This window comes from Mastigoproctus giganteus, chromosome 8, assembly GCF_048544385.1.
Source record: "Mastigoproctus giganteus isolate SK-2022 chromosome 8, ASM4854438v1, whole genome shotgun sequence".
NCBI lineage: Eukaryota > Metazoa > Arthropoda > Arachnida > Uropygi > Thelyphonidae > Mastigoproctus > Mastigoproctus giganteus.
Genome location: NC_143582.1, coordinates 207,067,463 through 207,087,793, shown reverse-complemented (window position 1 = coordinate 207,087,793; position 20,331 = coordinate 207,067,463). Strand labels below are relative to the sequence as shown.

General features: G+C 35.0%; 1 protein-coding gene across 1 annotated transcript in view; it reads right to left on the bottom strand.

Moving 5' to 3' along the window:
• LOC150082228 (electroneutral sodium bicarbonate exchanger 1-like) overlaps positions 1-20,331 on the bottom strand; it is a 313,808-nt gene that overhangs the window by 60,405 nt on the left and 233,072 nt on the right. The window contains exons 17-19 of the mRNA XM_090380066.1: positions 18,233-18,411; positions 14,082-14,154; positions 6,009-6,077 (exon numbers count right to left, since the gene is read on the bottom strand). Coding sequence (XP_090236192.1) covers positions 6,009-6,077; positions 14,082-14,154; positions 18,233-18,411 — 321 coding nt within the window. The remainder of the gene's footprint in view (positions 1-6,008; positions 6,078-14,081; positions 14,155-18,232; positions 18,412-20,331) is intronic.

Genomic DNA, 20,331 nt, shown 5'->3' with positions numbered 1-20,331 from the left:
GCATCTGGAGACTAGGCACCTGCAAGGCGATCCCATTGAGGTATAAGGCCTTGGATGGTTTGAGCAAGTGCAATGCTGATGAGATTCTTCCTCTTGTTCAGATTATGAACCGGAGGGGGCATAAATTCAAATTGAGGAAAGACAATTGTAGAATAGATGTGTGGAAATTTGCCTTTAGCCAGTGGGTTGATTGCTGGAACAAACTTCCATCGGTAATTGTGGAAGTGGATAGCTTGAGTGAAGATGGGTGAAATGCAAAGGGTTTTTTTTTTGCTGATGTAAGGTTGCTTTCTTCCACCAGGCTAAACACAGAATATCACATTGGCTAGTCAGTCAGAATCTGCCCAAATTTCCCAGCTACTTAATTGTACAGCAAAACTACAATCAGATACACTCAACTGTAAGGTAAAATGATTAATGCAAAGTTATTGAATAAATAAAAGGTGAAATAGCCAGCATCAGAAATGGGTAAGCAAATTTAGCTATAAGTCAAAAAAATGGGGATAGCAAAAATGCAGAAATATGTTAGCTAAAGTAAATACTGATATGTGGTCAGAATGCATGGTCAAGTATTTTAATCCCTTGCCATTTGCAAATACCATTTGCTTGCTTCAAATTTTATCAAGTTTTCCACTAAATTAATTTTCTACTAAATTCCAATCCTAATTAAAAAAAAAATTTTTTTTTCTAAAAACACTTATTTGTATTTTAATTTTATTTCAGCTTTAATTTACCTTAATTTTCATATAACTTACACTGCACTGGACTACCTTGTCCATATTATGTAAGAATTGTGCTGCTTTATCCCACGTAGTTTGGTTCATTTTTGCTTTAATTCGCTTCTCTAACACTGCTATGGACATGTATAGAAATGCAGTTCCTGATACACATGGTCAGATGTACAGGTGTAGTTCCCTGATATAATACCTGACCATGTATCAATATTTACTTTAGCTGACATCAGATTTCTGCAATTTTGCTATCCCTTTTTTCGACTTATGGCTAAATTTGCCCACCCATTTTTGATGCTGGCTATTTCATCTTTTATCTGTTCAATAACTTTGTATTAATCATTTTACTTTATAGTTCCCTTACCTCAAATTGGGGCTTAGAGGGGAACAGGTATCCTGTGTGTTATCAGACACTCAGCCTAAAACACTGATGGATCCAATATCTCTATTACAGAAGATTTAGGAGAAGTCCAGTTGGCCTACCTCCCTAAAATCCACTCATGCACACCTTCTTGATGGTAAGCCCTGTTACGTCACTTAGGTGGCAACGAATGTGTAGAGTGGTTCTCTTCAAGACTCTTCAGTGTGAAGAGGAAAAGACCAAACCCTCCAGCATATGACAGCACAACAAAGCAAATGGCCCTCAGTCCCCAGCAGCTTTCACTCCCCCTCTTACGGCAGCGAGAGGATGAGAGTGGAAGCAGAGGGTGCTAAGAATCTCTGGGTACGACCAGGCTGCCATGCACGGAAACTGAACTTGGCCTGTTATAACATAAGATCACTCATCGGTGAAGACAGGATATTAGAGCCGGAAAAGGAATTAGAAAATGTGAATTGGAATATCATCGGTTTGGCTGAAACAAGAAGAAGAAATGAATCACTTATTAGTTTATCAAGTGGAAATCTGCTGTACAACAATGGAAACAGTGAAAGGAGTGAAGGTGGAGTTGGGTTTCTCGTCCATAAAGATTTAAAAAACAACATTTTGGAATTGAAAAGTACATCACCAAGGGTGTCAAGACTAATACTCAAGATTTCTAAGAGGTACAAGCTAAAGGTTGTAATGATTTATGCACCAACATCGAGCCATGATGATAAAGAGGTTGAAGAAATGTACACTGAAATTGAGTCTTCTAGATGAGCAGAAAACCCACTACACTATTATTATGGGGGGGACTTCAATGCTAAGGTTGGAAAAAGACAAAACAGTGGAGAAAGGGGAACTATAGGAAATTTTGGAATTGGTGAAAGAAATGAAAGAGGCGAAAGACTTGTGGAATTTGCAGAATCTCAAGGATTGTCAGTAATGAACACTTTTCAAGAAAAGGGTGAACAAAAAGTGGACATGGAAGAGTCCAAATGGATTAACAACTAATGAAATAGACTTCATCCTCACTAACAGAAAATATATTGTGAATGACGTTACCGTCCGAATAAGGTAAATGTTGGAAGTGATCACAGAATGGTAAGATGTACACTTGATATAGATGTAGGAAAGGAAAGGAAAAAACTGACTCGAGTAAATATTGCAAAGGTCGTTGAGATAACAGAGGAGGAGAAAAAGCAGTATGTACTGGAACTTAAGAACAAGTTTGAGCTTCTGCAGACTGCTCAGGACCAAGATATCGACGAGGAATATTATAACTTTCTGAAAGTGATAAAGCCCAAGAAACCTATAGGGAAAAAGAAATCAAAAGAAGAAAAAATTAGTCAAGAAACACTTGTTATGATGAACCGAAGGCAAAAAATGAAGAGCAAGATAAACACTGACAAGGAAAAAATTGAGCATACTGAGTTATGCAAAGCCATTAGAAAGAGACTCAGAGAGGACATAAGAAGATTTAACACAAGAAAAGTAGAACAAGCATTAAGGGAAAACAAAGGATTTAAATCAGCAGCCATGAGCAGTAATACAGAAAGACAAATGATACTGAAACTGAAAAATAGTGATGATGTACTTATAAACAGCAGAGAAGGCATAATTCAAATAGCAGAAGACTACTATAGAGAATTATACAAGGAGCGAGGAAATGATGCCAGCAGTGGGGAAGATGGATTGCAAATTAGCAACACATACGACATACCAGATATTCTTCCTGATGAGGTAGAACATGCATTGAAGAAAATTAAGAATCAGAAAGCCCTGGGGGAAGATGAAGTTACTGTATAGTTGTTAAAATTGGGAGGAAGAGACATAACACAAAAACTGGCAAGGCTCTTCACAAAGTGCATTAGAAAAGGTGTGACGCCTAAGCAGCGGAATAATGCAATCTTAGTTTTGCTGCATAAGAAAGGAGATAAATCAGAAATTGGAAATTATAGACCAATTAGCTTGTTATCCCACATCTACAAGTTGTTCACAAGGGTCATTACTAACAGATTAGAAAGAATACTTGATAAGAATCAACCGAAAGAGCAAGCTGGCTTTAGGATAGGATTCTCAACTATGGATCACCTTCACGTAATATCACAGCTAATGGAGAAAGCAAATGAATATAAAACACCATTATGCCTGGCATTTGTGGATTATGAAAAGGCATTAGACTCCATACAGCATAAGGCAATGTTTCGGGCACTGGAAAGACAAGGCATAGATACCCCACATATTATGATTTTTAAGAAAATATATGAGAGTGCTACTTCCTTTATTAGACTAGACAAAGACAGTAGGAAATTTAAAATCGAGAAAGGATTTCGACAAGGAGACACAATATCTCCGAAGCTGTTTACTGCTGCCCTTGAGGAGGCTTTCAGAAGATTAGACTGGTCGCAGAAAGGAATCAATGTGAACGGAGACTACCTAAACCATTTACGATTTGCAGATGACATTGTGGTCATAAGCCATGATCCCAAAGAATTAGAGGAAAATCTTAATCAGTTATGCACAGTTAAGTAAGGATTTTGGACTAAAGATGAATATGGCTAAAACAAAAGTAATGATGAACAAGTATGCCACAGAAAGGGAAATAATGATTGGAGGAGCAGTAATTGAAAAGGTGGAGTCATATACTTATCTGGGACAAGTTATTAGCGGTAATAATGATAAATGGCTGGAAGTCAAGAGAAGAATAAATTTTGGATGGATAGCATTCAGGAAATATAGTCACATACTGAACCAATGTATATTTCCCACCATGACTTATGGAAGTGAAACTTGGGCACTCAGCAAAAGAATGGAAGAGAAGCTGAGAACTACACAGCGAAGAATGGAACGAATTATATTGGGAATCAGACTGTTAGATAAGAAGAGAAACACATGGATTAGGCAGCAAACTCAAGTAAAGGACATTCTTATGAAAACTAAAGAACTAAAATGGTCTTGGGCAGGACACATGGCTCGAAGACATGATGACAGATGGACTAAGAAAATAACAGAATGGTACCCAAGAGGAGCTAGAAGAAAACCTGGAAGACAAAGGCGGAGATGGATAGATGAAATTATGAGTTTGTGGGTAGTAAATGGATGGCCAGTACTCAAAACAGAAGGAACTGGAAAGTTGCTGGAGAGGCCTTCATCCTGCAGTAGATTGAAAATGGCTGATGATACCTCAAATTGGCATTCTAATTCAGCTGATAATTTTCATAATTCATCATAACATATAGGATATTCACATTCTTTCTTTCTTTTTATACACCTACAATAATTCTTATTTCTGCTATCCTTTCCCTATTAGTTTATGGCACTGTGTGTAATTTTCACTTCCATCTATGAACTTTTATCAGACCCATCAATATCTACATACATATATAAAACTTTTCCATTCTTTACAGCATTCTGGTGCATCTGTCATATCTTTCTTATTTTTATCTTTATCTATCAACTAGTACTTCAGGTTTAAACTGATGATTTTTTTTTGCATTTCATATATATAACGTTGCACCTCCTTTTGCTGCAGTGTCAACTGTTTGCATGGACATAATTTAGTCTACACAACATGAGATGGAAAACCAGTGCAATGTTTGGATGTATTTTATTTTTTCATCTTCTGAATCTGTCCAAATGTCTATTTTGTCAATTGTAGCACATTGTATGAAAGGGATACTTATATAGAAGGGGTTCATTGGGGATGAAACATAACTTATCAGTGGAGGTTAGCCTGAATTGAAATTAAGGAGAGGGTTATGTTTCCAATAAATCTGGAAAACACAGAAATGCAATTTTTTAATAATAAAAATAGAAATAAATTAGTAACATGAATTATATGGGCAAAAATATGAGCATTTAACTTACCAGCAATCCAAAAAAATTATGAGGCTTGACACTCTGGGATGTAATAAGTGATTTAGTGAGGGAAGAGGGGATGGATGCAGAGGAGGTAAACGAGGTGGAAGTAAAAATTGGCTTAAAAAATGTGTGATTTAAATTGCTTATCTTTCTTTTTAATTTCTTTATAGAGTTATTTATAACATAATATACAACAGCTTTAAATTTATCAGGCCCTAAAACATGCAAATTGGTCTGTGATAAATCATGGAAACCAGCATATGACCAAACAAGAACAGCCATAATAAATCTATATCTTTTATCAGCAGATTTTAATGAATTTAAGAGTAACAGGAGATAAGGATTAAAATTTCTGTAAATATATAATCAATGCATTTTGCTGTTTAGGATGCACAGGGAAATTTTCTGGCATCTGATGGCTCAATATGGCACTGGTTCTGTGGAAGGTTTATAATAAAATGTGAATTTTGGAATTAACCACTTTATTTGTATCATTGTATTTTAACAGATTTTATCAGAACCATTGTACGGAGGCAATTAAATTGCTGAAAATCATAATGCAAACAACCAAAATATTGAATTGGTTAAAATGTAGGCATTTTGAAACAGTTGGTATTTTGAATGTTGGCCTCCTGACATATTTGGCATTTTGACAGTTGATAATTTGAATTAAACCCACAACTGCATATCTAATTATGTAATTGCAAAACTGTCAGTTTTATGTTACTTAACAGCTCTCCAAAAGTCTATAAGTAAAAGGTTTATCTGATATTTACTCACTGGCTGAATTAATGACTTTTTCCTGTCAGAGCCAAGGAACAATTAAGTTATATATAAGCATATCTGCATATGTACTATGCTAAGTTTTCAAAGAAGTAAATATCAAAAACAACAGGTTGTAAAATAAAAACTAACTCAATTATTTCTATTATATTGTTTTATTTATATCCTAGGAGGTAATAAAGTATACTGTTTTACTACGTCTTAGGATATACATAACTCCAGAAATATTTTCTCAATAGTTAAAAAAAAAAAAAAAAAAAACTAAATACCTGTGATCCTGTGAGTGATGAAAATCCCATGTAGAGAAATATACCAAATAATACTGGCATAGGAATATACTAAAGAAGGGAATTTGTGAGGAGGAAAAAAAGAAAAAAAAAACAGTTTTTAAGTTTCACCTAATCTATTAAAAGATTAGTTTTTTTTTTTTTTTTTTTTTTTATAATTATTTATTGTGTGTGTGCATGCACATGCATGTGCATTTAATTGTAAGGATTGAAGTAAAGAAACAGAGTATGTAATTATACTTTCAAAAACATGGCAGCTTCGGAAGAATATAAAGATTGATGTACAGAATGCAGAACTAGAAATGATATAAAGGAAAGTAAGAAAGAAAAGAAAGATTTAAGGAACATAAAGATCTAAACATATTAAAATAACCTGTAAAAACAAAAATGAATAATACCCTGCAAATAATAGCAAATTAAAAGCAAAAATAAACTGCACATAATAATGATTAAAAGCAAAACAATAATTGAAAGTAAATTAGAAGTAATGGTATTATTAATATAGCTGGGGATGGGATATTGTTTTGATGCACCGTACAACTGCTGAAAATATGCTAAAAATATCAAAAAATAAATAAGAAAATTTGCAAAAGCAGAGATGTAGAGAGCAGTATCCTGATACTATGTACAGTTGGTCAAAAGTTAGTCAAAAATTTAGTCAAAAGTTAGAAATAAGAAAAATTAAAAATGTTGTATGTGTGTTATCTTGAACTAGGGGTAAGGGGAAAAAAATCATAAAAAAATACAAGGAAAAGGTGAAATATAAGGGAAAAATTAATTGAATGTAGTAGTCTGGAAGAAGAGAAAAAAAAAAAAAAAAAAAACCAACTCTGGCTAGCTGTGGGTGTGCAAAATCCCAACCTTAATATATAGAGTAGGGAGGGTGGAAAGGTGAATATAAGAGGGGAAATAGTATAGTACAAGTATCTGCCAATTCCTCAGGCAACCAAAGAAATAAACAAACAGAAATAGAAACATAAGATAGTTCAAAGTATCATTGAAGAGGCATTATTAAAGAACACTCAGGAAAGCTGGGAGCTAATGGCCCAACCTCTAGATGAGGGCCCTGGTTGCAAAAATAGTGTAAAAATGGGACAATTAAACCACATACCAAAAATGCATGGTCACTGGAAGCAATAAATTGAATTACCTATATTGAAAATATTAGTAAGGGGAGCCAAGAATCATCTTGCAGCATCACTGTGTCCTTTTTCAATTTTTATGATTATATTTCTGTACATTTGCAATATTATATGCAGGGGAATAAAAATGAATCGGATGCATATAAATTATCAGGCAACACAGAAGCCTATGGTGGATATAAGCTAGTCTGTAAACAAGTCACAAAGGAGGTTAGGCAAACAAAGGCAAATTATGAGAAATCTTTAGCAAAGGATGCAAAGACTTCTTTACTTATGTAAATTCTAGAAAGATGGGGATGAATCAGATTGGTCTACTTGATATCGATGGTTCAACTGTTGATGATCCTGCTCAGGTAGCTGACAAACGAATGAGTATTTTGCATCTACATTCACACATGAGGAATTCTGTAGGCAAGTGGAGACCAGAAGTGTATCAAGCTCCAACAGGTAGCTAAATGATTTTGTAATAACTGAGAGCAAAGTGGAGGGAAAATTGTTGGGTTAAACTTAAGAAAGGCACCTGGAGTGGATGGATTTATCCAATTATATTAATGGAGGCAGCAAAGGAAGTAAGCAAACCCTTAGCTATAATTATGAGAGCAATCCTTGGATTCAGTGGAGGTCTCCATGGACTGGAGGTGTGCAAATGTACCCCCAATTCACAAAGGGAGATCAAAAGGTGACACGAGTAATTACAGACCATTAGTTTAACTTCTGTTCCAGGGAAAATAATGAAGTCACTGGTTAAAGGAGTAATGCAGAATCATCTAGCAGCTATAGTTCAGACAGCATGGGTTTGTTAAGGGGAAATCTTGTCTGACCAATTTGATTGGATACTATGATGTGGTCAAAAAAGGAACTAGATACAAAAAATAATCTGAATAATCATATACTTGGATTTCAGGAAAGCTTTTGATACTATTGCATATGGAAGATTGCCATACAAATTGGAGCACTATGATATTAAGAGCAGGTTGCTGCTGTGGATAAAGGGATGGTTGAGTGGGAGAAGACAGAGTGGTAATCAATAGACACTGTTATTAGTGGAGTCCCTAAGGGTTCAGTGCTAGGCCCATTGTTTTTATATCTATCAATGATATTGATGAAGGTATATCAGGCTTAATGTCCATGTTTGCAGATGATATGCAATAGGATTTAGAAAAGAAATTACGCTACTGAAACATGATTAAAAAAAGTTGGGCAGATGGGCTCTTAAGTCAGTAATTAAGTGTAAAACTATTTATATTAATATATAAATCATGCTCCCAGCCAGGCTCATTTTTTGCATTTTTTTTAAATCCTCTTTTTAATTTTTCGCCTTTTATACCACCATTATACAGCCTTCTTTTCTCCCTACCACTATTTCAACATGTCACATAAAAACTGCATTTTAATTTAATTTTTCTCACTTTCATCTAAATTACAATCAACCACACGTATATCAGGAATACTCTACACATCTGTTCTTTCAAAATTTGTTTTTTTATTATTGTTATTTTTGGCTTCTTTTTCAGCTGTTGTTTCGTGTATCAAATTACCATCATGACACCCAGTGAAAATCAGCTATGGTGACTTATACTGGTAACTTATACAAAGACTTTTGCATACCACACCATTTTCCCCACTACACTTTTTTAGCAATTATAACGCACAAACACAAACTTTTTTTAATCACACATTTCATTGGATGATATGATCAGTTGCTTGATCTACCTAATAACTCCAATCATAGCCACTTGTTTCCTATCTTCATTAAGTGCTGAAAACTGCAACTTTATTCTGAAGGTCATTCTAGCAGAGTGATTCCCAATCTGTAGGTCCTGATCCAATCATGGGTCAGCATCAACATTATATTTCTGTCATATATATGTTTATGTTATATTTAATAAGACATCATAAATGATATTTAATAAAATGTTACTTCTAACTACTCATTGCATAAATGACAACAATTAATATATGCAGTTCCATACTCGTGCAACACACTTCCAGATTATTTTTTGTTAGTTAAATCATAATCAGTTGGTGTTACACAATCTTAAAAAGAATGCATTTTTCATTAGTAAAGTATTAATCGGATATTTTCTTCATACAAGCTTATGCACTTGTTCCTGTTATTAAGTACAGCAGTGTATTGTAAATTTTAATTTTTATTTATTTGAAAAACAACTTAAATGAATAGAAGGTATGTTGACAAATACATCAAGTACATATTTACTTTGATAATTTTAACAGTCGTAGAACAACTGCACGTATCCTATGTATGGAATTCTTTTCAACATATCACTGAAAATAAATAAATTTCAATGACATTTAAATACTAAACAATCAGTTCAAGAAGAGGGATGTGCATTTATTTTCCTTTAATGTAATATGAAAATAGGTTCCATTTAGTGCACTAGAATCCTAATTTAAAAAAAAAAAAAAAATTACCTGATGGAGGACCCAGTTTCTTAGATTTGAAATTAGCAATTTAGTAAGTTGCAAAACTTACTAAATTGCTAAAATGGCCATGTTATTCAAAAAGGTAAAACTGCAATATTTATTTTTCTTAAATCCAAATGTGGCTAAGGTAAAGAAAGCCAACAGGAAAACCACGGCAAACTTAGGGAAACTTACTGGAATGCTTTGCAGCTACTGCAGTTTCTCAATGTATTCTAGGTAAACAGACGGTACATGTTATCAGTAGCAGCAGTAGAAGTAGAGAAAGATATACTGATTGACACATAGGCATGACAGACAATGTCATGTTTAGTCTTTTCTCATTATTAAAAGCAGATTATTAGAGTTCATGAATGTTTTCACTATTAAAAAAAAAAAAAAAAAAAAAAAAAAAAACCATATTACTGATTTCTTTGTATGTTTTTAAGATTAGGTTTCCTAACCTATCCTTAAAAACATACAAAGGTTAGGTTTCCTAACCTAATCTAACCTTGATAGGTTAGGAAAAAAGGAAAGGTTTCTTTATTTTTCATTATATTTCATAATTTGACATTAAATGTTGGGTTATGAAATAGGAAAGGATTTCCTTATTTTTCCTCTTATTTCATAACCTTTTAGGTTATGAAATATAAAGTTTTCCTAACCTAACCTTAAAGGTTAGGTTGCGAAATAATAGGAAAAGAAAGCAAGATTTTTAATATTGGCATATGATGCAAGAAAGCAAGCTTATACAGCATCAGCCAAAAAAAAAAAAAAACCTTCCCATTTCACCCATCCGGTCACTCCAAATATTTGTCTAGTTCAGCCTTAAATTTATTTAAGCTATCCACTTCCACAACAACGGATGGAAGCCTGTTTCAGCAATCAACTACCCGCTGGCTAAAGGCAAACTTCAGCACATCTATACTATAACTGTCTTTCCTCAATTTGAATCTTTGCCCCCTCAGGTTCTTAATCTGACCAAGCAGAAGCATCCCGTCAGCATTGAGCCTGCTCAAACCATTCAAGGCCTTATACACCTCGATCAGATCAACTCGCAGATGCCTAGTCTCTAGTTGCTGAAACTTGCAGAATTTAAGCCTTTCTTTGTAAGTGCACCCCTTTGTTCCTCTCAGCAATCTTGTTGCCCTTCTCTGTACTCATTCTAGCAATCCTACATCCTTCCTAAAATGAGGCCTCCAGACCTGTATACAGTACTCGAGGAGTGGCCTGACCTTTGCCTTATACAATGGGATAAACACCTCCTTGTCACTGCTAACAAAATTCCTAAATATCATTGACAAAACTCCATGGCCTGCCCTGGCAGCCTGTCTGCACTGCTCTGAGAACTTCTTATTTGACTGCACAATTACCCCTAGGGCTTTTTCATTCTCCACTTCATTGAGTGTAGTACCACACAGGTGGTATGTTTCTCTTGGATTACTGCTACCCACATGGATACTTTGCATTTGTCAATGTTAAACTTCAATTGCCACTTCTCAGCCCATCTGCCTAACTTTTCTAGATCCTGTTGCAGTAGCATACTGTCTTTACTGTCATTAACAACCCTGCCAGCATTTGTATCATCTGCAAACTTGGACATTAGGCCTGATATACCTTCATCAATATCCTTGATAAATACACAAAACAACAATGGGCTCAAAACCGAACCCTGGGGAATTCCACTAATAACATTTGTCCACGAAGAGCAGTGTCTATTTATTACCACTCTCTGCTATCTCCCACTCAACCATCCCTTTATCCATTACAGTAACTTGCCCTTAATGCCATACCACTCCAATGTGTACAGCAGTTTTCCATGTGCAACAGTATCAAAAGCTTTCCTGAAATCCAAGTATATGATATCAAAATTATTTTTTGCATCCAGTTCCTTTGTGACCACATCGTAGTATCCAATCAAATTGGTCAGGCAAGACTTCCCCTTAACAAACCCATGCTGTGTCTGAATTATTACTGCTGTCTTGTCTAGGTGAGCCTATATCACTTCTTTAACCAGTGACTCCATTATTTTCCCCAGAAGAGAAGTTAAACTAACAGGTCTATAATTATTTGTGTCACCCTTTGAACCCCTTTGTGAATTGGGGATACATTTGTACATCTATAGTCCATGGGGATCTCTCCTGACTCTAAGGATGCTCTCATAATTATTTCCAAGAGTTTGCTTATTTCCCTTGATGCCTCCATTATAACTGGATAGATTCCATCTGCTCCAGTTGACTTTTTTTTATGTTTAACTTCAACAATTTCTCTTCCACTTTGCTCTCAGTTATTACAAAATCACTTATCTCCCTGTTAGAGGTTGATAAACTTCTGGCATTCCCCCTCCTTAAATCATTCCTCATGTGTGAATGTAGATGCGAAATACTCATTCAGTTTATCAGCATGATCATCAATAGTCAACCCATTGATATCAAGTGGACCAATCTGATTCATTCTCTTCCTTCTAGAGTTTACATAAGTAAAGAACTCTTTGCTGTTTTTCTTTGCATCCTTTGCCAAAGATTTCTCGTAATCTGCCTTCGCCTGTGACTTGATTACAGACTAGCTTATATCTGCCATAGGCTTCTTTGTCACCCGATAATTTATATGCATCCCATGCATTTTTCTTTTCTGCCACGAGCTTCATTAATTCATGCAACATCCATTTAGGCCCGAACCTTGAACAGTATTTCTTAGTTGGTATGAAAAGCCTAGTAGCCTCCAAGATTAAGTCCCTGAAAGCTTCCCATTTAGAATTCCCCATTTAACAACAGTTGATCTCACTGTATAAAATTTAAAAACTGTCGAGACCACTGTAGTCACCTTTACGAAAACAAAAACCCTTCCCTTTACCTCTGATGGTTGTTACATCTTTAAGTAAATCCCACATCAGTATACTATTATCACTGTCACCTAGTGGTTCCTTTATCTGCAAATTCTTAATGCATGAATAATCACTGCTGATAATCAAATCAAGGGTATTACTTCCTCTGGTTGCCCCCTGAACATGTTGCTATAGAAAACAATCATCCAATAAATCCACAAAAGTCTTGCTAGCATGGAGTGATCAACCCACAAGGTCCAGTAAATATCTGGAAAGTTAAAATCCCCCATTACAAGACATTCTGATTTACTGGTCCATTCTATTTATCTGCACAACTGTTCATTGTACTCGTCAGTGTCATTAGGCCTATAATATACTCCTACTCTCATTTTCCACTTCCCAGTGTTTATGTCACACCAAACAGAGTCAACATTGCACTGTCCACCCGTGTCAAATGGATGAACTTCCTTAGATTTTATGTGTTTCTTAATTAACAGCATAACCCCTCCTCCCTTCATACCCTGTCTGTCCTTTCTGTACACATTGTACTCCCCAAATTCCAATTCTGCACTACTTATATCTGTGTGACACCATGTCTCTGATATCTTAACAATATCTGCCTTTGATGTTTTGATCAGCACTTCAAATTCATCAATTTTATTTACTATACTTCTAGCATTAGTGTACATGCAAGTATACATGCACTTGTTCTTACTCTTAGTTACCCTAACAGAGCCCATGTATTTACTTGTTCCATGATGACTCCCAGCAACTTGCTCTCTAGGCTGCTGCTCATTACAATAGAAGCAGTGCAAGAATCACTTTCGTCTCTGCCTGCTGAGACGAAACTGTTAATCTTTTAGTCTGTGAATCCCCCAAATCTAACAGTTTTCCGACATTTTATCAATGATAAAATATTTGTTAAGGGAAAAATAAAATAAATAAAATCCTGCTCACAAAATAATTAAGGCTGCTTCCAAAAACACTGAAATTAAAAAGATACTCAAAGATAAATTCAAAACAAAACACTTACACATATCTGAAATTTATACTACTACTAAAAATGAAGTAGAATAATACTCCTTTTATAACATCCAACTCAGTATTTCCACTTTAAGTAACAACAACAAAAAATCTACTAAAGTGTGAATATCAGCATTGTTAACAAGTTTCCCACATTTCATACGATTAGAAATATTATTTTTCTCAGTGATGCATTATATTAATGTTACATCTGTAAACTATAATGTGAAAACCCTATTTCCTTTATTTGAGTGGAAAATAAGAGAACACAACAGAATATGTATCCTGAAACACTTAAAAAATAATGCTCTTGTCACTCAATGTTGTTTGCATTTTAAGTAAATAATGAAATAAGAACTCACTATTCACAAGCACAAAAAATTTTCAAACTTATGTTAGTTAATATATACTTTGTGCAAAAGCTTAAGAGTTCCAGAGCCATCTGCTGGTCCTGTTCATCTTTAGTATAATAAGAATGGTGATGGTATACAGTAATGGGTGTATCACTAATGATGATAAAAAAAAAAAAATATATATATATATTTTTTTTTTTTTTTCTTGCACATTATTCTTTAAAAGCATTCAACCAAAAAAGAACTAAAGAACTGTTTTAAAATAAAAATAAAAATAAAAAAAAAAACTTACCTTTAATGCAGGTGTGAAGAAGACTGAAAGACCAATGAGAATAGATATAACAACTGAAGTCACTCTTTGCTCCCTATTTACAAAATAAAAATAAAACATTATAATAGCATATACTTGTAATTGCATATAAGCTGTAAATGAAAGCAGTAATGACTGAATATTGAGGACTGCTGCAAATCATCTAATCAAACATTACAATAAGAGAAAAGTGTTATTCAGATTGCAGAAAGATGCACAATATTCTTTACAAGTTGACTTAATTTGGTGACTGCCTTGCACATGGAATTTTATTAAAAATTCCATACAATTATAGTACTAAATCCTAACATTTACAAGTACACAATCTCAAATATCCTTCAAATGAAAATATTTAAATGTTCTGTGGTTAGTTTATTTAATCAGTAAATTCCCTTCCCAGTGACAAGCATTTCTATTTATATCTCTTCATTCAATTTTACTATAAAAAGAATTAAGAAATAGTTAGAAACAAAAAAAAAAAATCTACACCTGGATTTGACCACACAAAGTAATTAATAAACTCATGAATCTTTTATTCATTATATTACCAGTTCAACTGTTATTGTTGTGCTTATAATATACTGATTTACAATGTTAGCAAGTCATTTTTGCAAATGCACCAACCACTTAATTTCATATTTAAAAATTAACCCATTAAATTCTGGTTAATATTGTAAATTTGATTCCTGGTCGGATATTTCAAATGATATATATGATTTGTAGATGCAAAACTTGAGACCAATATGATGAACAAACACACATTCAAGAATATGTGTTTTCTTAATGTATAATAAATTTTGAAAGAGTAAGTTTCAAAGATTTAGAAGATACTGAGCTTTACTGAATGATAATTTTGACACCATACACTTAAACCTCAGTAAAGCTTTTGATATTGTTCCACATGAACGACTGCTGTACATGCTGGAGAACTGTGGAATTAAAAGGCAGGTTGTTGCTATGGATAAAGAGATGATTAAGTGGTAGGAGACTGACATGGCTGCTGCTCTTCACTGACTAATGTTATAAGTGAGATCCCACAAGGCTCAATGTGAGGCCCCTTATTGGCCCATTAATGAATTCCAGGATGGCATACCATTTGGGTAGCACCAAACTGAAGGTGGTTGATAATGAAAAAGACCTTCAGTAATTGTATAGTCTGACATGAGGCGCTCTGAGCAATGCAAGCAGGCAGCTAGGCTAGATTTAAGGGATTCTGTCAATGATAAACAGGAAATTTGCCTGCAGGAACAAGAGATGATTATCTCACTTAATATACTTTGATTAACAGGGGGGAAAAAATCTTGTGAGTAGCAAATAATTATTTAATGATTTCAATATGTTAGCATTTTTAAGAAATTCTTGCACTTTCTAACTTTTATTACAGAGAAAAATATATAGATAGCTGTCTTATCTTAGGCATATACCAAAATTTCCCAGAAGATTAGTACTTTGATTCATGAGATGTTTCACCAATGGGAAAAGCATGGTTTCTTCTACAAAACATCTGTTAGCTTACTTTTTTTTTTTTTTTTTTTTTTAAACAGCTATTAATTATGTGAAAATTATTGGAAAAATGCGACTCCAGTTTTTTTTTTGCAAAGATTCCACCTTCAATACATATACTGCCCTACCGTTAATTACCAGGCATTTGCATATCTATAAACAACACCTTTATTTGCAGAAAAACTAATAACATATGCTAAACCTATAGCCTTTAAGATAGCCTCCAGTCTTCATGAATGCTCTCCATCAAATTTTTTTTTTAAATTGCCCTCCAATATGTTCTGCTATTCAGCCTTCAAAATGGCAATCAGTTCAACTCTGTTTTTTGGGCAGTCTCTCCTCACATGCACTGAATGATCCAATTCATCCCAGAGGTTTTCTATAGGATTGAGGTCAGGGTCCTGGACTGGCCAGTCCAACTTTTTGACACTCATGTCCTCAAACCATTCCATCACAATGTGAGCAGTATGACATGGAGTGTTGACCTGCTGATACGGATATGGGCCTTCCCCAACATGCAGCCACAACATAAGTGATGTATTATTGTTCAGGATGTCTAGATAGACCTTAGCATTCGTAGTTTTGTTTAAAACAACTAATGGTCCCAGGCCAAACCATGAAAAACAGCCCCAAAATATCATACTACCTTTGCCAAACCTCACTGTTGGAACAATAGTCTGGCAGATAACTTTCTCCAAGCATCCAGCTCACCCAGGCAACACTGTTAGACTGGTTAGACCACATACTGTGACTTATCACTCCAAAGCACAACTTTCCATTTGTCTATAGTCAAAGAAAGACAGACCTTACACCAATCTAGATGGCATCTGGCCTAAGCTAGGTGATTAATAGCATGTGGGCAGCTGCACGACTGTGGTAACCTATATCATGTAATGTCCTGTGCACTCTACCAGTGCCACGAGAACATCAACCTGTGTTTTGAGCAGACAATTCTTTGCAGAGCTCTCTTGACATTATATTAACTTTGGAAGTTTTGCAGGTCATTTCATGATGGTTTCAGAAACAGTCCAATTCCATTTGCAGATCACATCAATTATCAACACAGGGATATCCAGTACTGTTAAAATATTACATACAGACTGAATACTTATGTGAAACCTTATTATTCCTTGCTGGAATGTCTGTTAACTCTGTTGATTGCAGCATCTTGCATTCATAATCATACTACTATCTCCTTGAATGTCTAGAGCATATTTATAATTGTGTCTAACACATGGTGCTTGTGGTAGGGCATAACCAACTACTGACGAAGCAGTGTATGGATATTAATGGTAGGCCAGTATATACATACAAGGAGAATACTTAAGCTATCAACTTCCACAATGACACGGCGCTTCCGTAGCCATGTGAGCAGGAGCAGCAGTGAGTAGCACACGTTTCTTGATTAGACCAGGGATCGAGCCCGTGACGACCAAATACGGAGGATGTTGAAAGGTCAGGGAATGACCACTGCATATCCTCGGAGCAATATGGCCTTAGATGCTAATGCTCCTAAAAAAAACCAAATAACCACAACGACAGATGGAAGAGCTAATATCATAGCTGATATCAGCTCTTCTTAGTTGCCCCTAATAGCTGCATTTAAAAAAAGAACATGATACACTTTGCTGAAAATGGATGCACTTGCCATGAATTTTAAGGGGGCTCACTGAGACTTTTAGAAACACTTGAAGATGTACTTCAATATCTTGTAAACATAACAATAAAAAAAAAAGTTTAACTCTTATGAAAATGAAGAGTCCAAGATGCCAAGTTACCAATAGCAATAAAACTAGAGATCTGGCTATCATGTGTGTTCAAGAATTGAGTTAGAGTAGAACAGCAGTGTAATGCACCTTGCCAAAAAATGATACTTTTGCTGATACACTTTCATATCAAATAAAAATTAACAACAGCCCTCTGTATCAAAGGGTTCAAGATACAGAGTTTATCAAAGGAGCTTGCTATGTAATGCTACTGGTGCTATCCTTTTTCCCTTACTTTTTAGTTTCCCTCATCTAGCTTATCTTAACAAAAATGTAAAATTCTATTGAAGTGATCACAGCATGTGACATTTAATAAAATTTTTATTTCTGATTTGCAATTAAACGAATTGCAAAGGAGAAATTTGCAATTCACTTAATTAGTGATTTAATTTAATTAGTGCACTCACCTGACAGTGCAGTATATCATGAAACTAACAAAGGCTATTGACTGCAGTTGGTCATACCCACACAATATTGTTGACTGAGCTAACAGGTGAAAATGTAGGTGAGCAGCACACCAATATATCAAATTATGTTGCATAAAAGAACTTTTTAAAGAACTTTTACATAAATATTAATATATGATAATATCTTTATAATATGTTACTTTATTTATAAATTAACATGTTACAGTTAAAGGTATTCATCATGGTGCTTAACAAACCTACAACTTGTTCTTCAAAATTTAAATTAAATTATCATTTTTTTATTCCTGCAAACAGTTTCTATAGAATAGCATAATACACTGTGTGTTTACAGGTAACTTTTAATAAGTGTTAATTTTTTTCTTTTAGTATTAATTTTGTTTTTATTATTAATAAAACTGAAACTTTCAGGTTCACACTATTAAAATGAAAAACATACCTAATGCCAAGGAACTGATGTTCTTGACCAGGTGCCGAGCATTCAGATTCAATTTTTAATGAGTTCACATGGGCCATTGACAAAACTGTAGCAGCAACAAACCAGGGTAAACCAAGAATAGAACAGACAGCAATAAGAATGGCCAATACAAAAAAATCCAGATGATAGCCACATCTTTTCTGGAATACAATAACAAGGTATTAATGAAATGTTCAAACTAAGTTAATTCAAAATTCAAGTCCAAAAATGTTTCATTTTATAAAAAATTTTTTTTTTGTTTAAAAATTTCTCACTACATTATGTGGTTTTTTTCACATAACAAGATGGAAAAAAACACTTGACATTTTTCAGAATATGTGTCAATTTTATTAGTAAATATTATAGCGTATAGCATTAGTAGAGGCATATGATGCAAGAAACCAAGTTTATACAGCATCAGCCAAAAACAAAAAAAAAAAACACCTTTCCCATTTCATCTATCCATTCATTCCAAATGTTTGCCTTGAATTTATTTAAGCTATCAACTTCCACAATGACAGATGGAAGTTTGTTCCAGCAATCAACTACCCTCTAGCTAAACGAAAATTTTCACACATCTATTTGACAGCTTTCTTTCCTCTATTTCAGTTTATGCCATCTCAGGTTTATAATCTGAGCAAGAGGAAGAATCCCATCAGCATTGAGCCTGCTCAATTCATCCAAGGCTTTACACACCTCAATCAGATCACCTCGCAGGTGCCTAGTCTCAGATGCTGCAATTTGCAGGACTTAAGCCTTTCTTCATAAGAGCACCCCTTTGTTCCCCTCACCAGTCTTGTTACCCTTGTCTGTACTCATTCTAGCAACTCTACATCCTTCCTAAAATGACACTTTCAGACCTGTATGCAGTACTCAAGGTGTGGCCTGACCATTGCTTTATACAAGGGGAAATCACCTCCTTATCCCTGCTGGCAAAATTCCTGTATATCACTGACAAGACCCCAGAACCTACTCTGACAACCTGTCTGCACTGTCAGAAAACTTCATATCTGACTGCACAATTACCTCCAGTTCTCTTTCATTCTCCACTACCCTGAATGTAATGCCAACCAGTTTCTACATTTCTCTGGGGTTACTGCTAACCCATATGCAGTACTTTCCATTTGTCAATGTTGAACTTCACTTGCCACTTCTCAGCTCATCTGCCCAACTTTTCCAGATTCTGTTGCAACGGAAAACTGTCATTACTGTTATTAACAACCCTCCCAACCTTTGTATCATCTGCAAACTTTGACATTAAACCTGATATACTTTCATCAATATCATTGATAAATATACAAAACAACAATGGGCCCAACGCTGAACCCAGGGGAACTCCACTAATAACATTTGTCCACGAAGAGCCGTGTCTGTTGATTACCACTCTCTGTTGTCTCCCACTCAACCATCCCTTTATCCATTGTAGCAACTTAACCTTAATGCCATACATTTCCAATTTGTACAGCAGTCTTCCATATGCAACAGTATCAAAAGCTTTTCTGAAATTCAAGTATATGATATCAAAATTACTTTTTGCATCCAGTTCCTTTGTGACCACATCATAGTATCCAATCAAATTGGTCAGACAAGACTTCTCCCTAACAAACCCATGCTGTGTCTGAATTATTAATGCTGTCTTGTCTAGATGATCCTGCAATGCTTCTTTAACCAGTGACCCCATTATTTTATGTGGAACAGAAGTCAAACTAACAGGTCTGTAATTACATGTGTCACCCTTTGATCCCTCTTTGTGAATTGGAGATACATTTGCACATCTCCAGTCCGTGGGGACTTCTTTTTTTTTTTTTTTTTGATTTGGTAGTTGTTGGCGCATCGGCTTCTGTGGCCATATTGCACCTCCCAAGGTTTTTGCAGTACTTTGATCCAAGCCCGAAGCGGGAATCGAACCCGCGACCTTTGGGTTGCCGGGCAGGTACTTTACCCACTCGGCTAGCCCGGCCGGCTGTGGGGACTTCCTCCGAGTCCAAGAATTCTCTCATAATTATGGATAAGGGTTTGCTCACTTCCTTTAATATAACTGGATAGATCCCATCCACCTCAGGTGCCTTTCTTATGTTTAA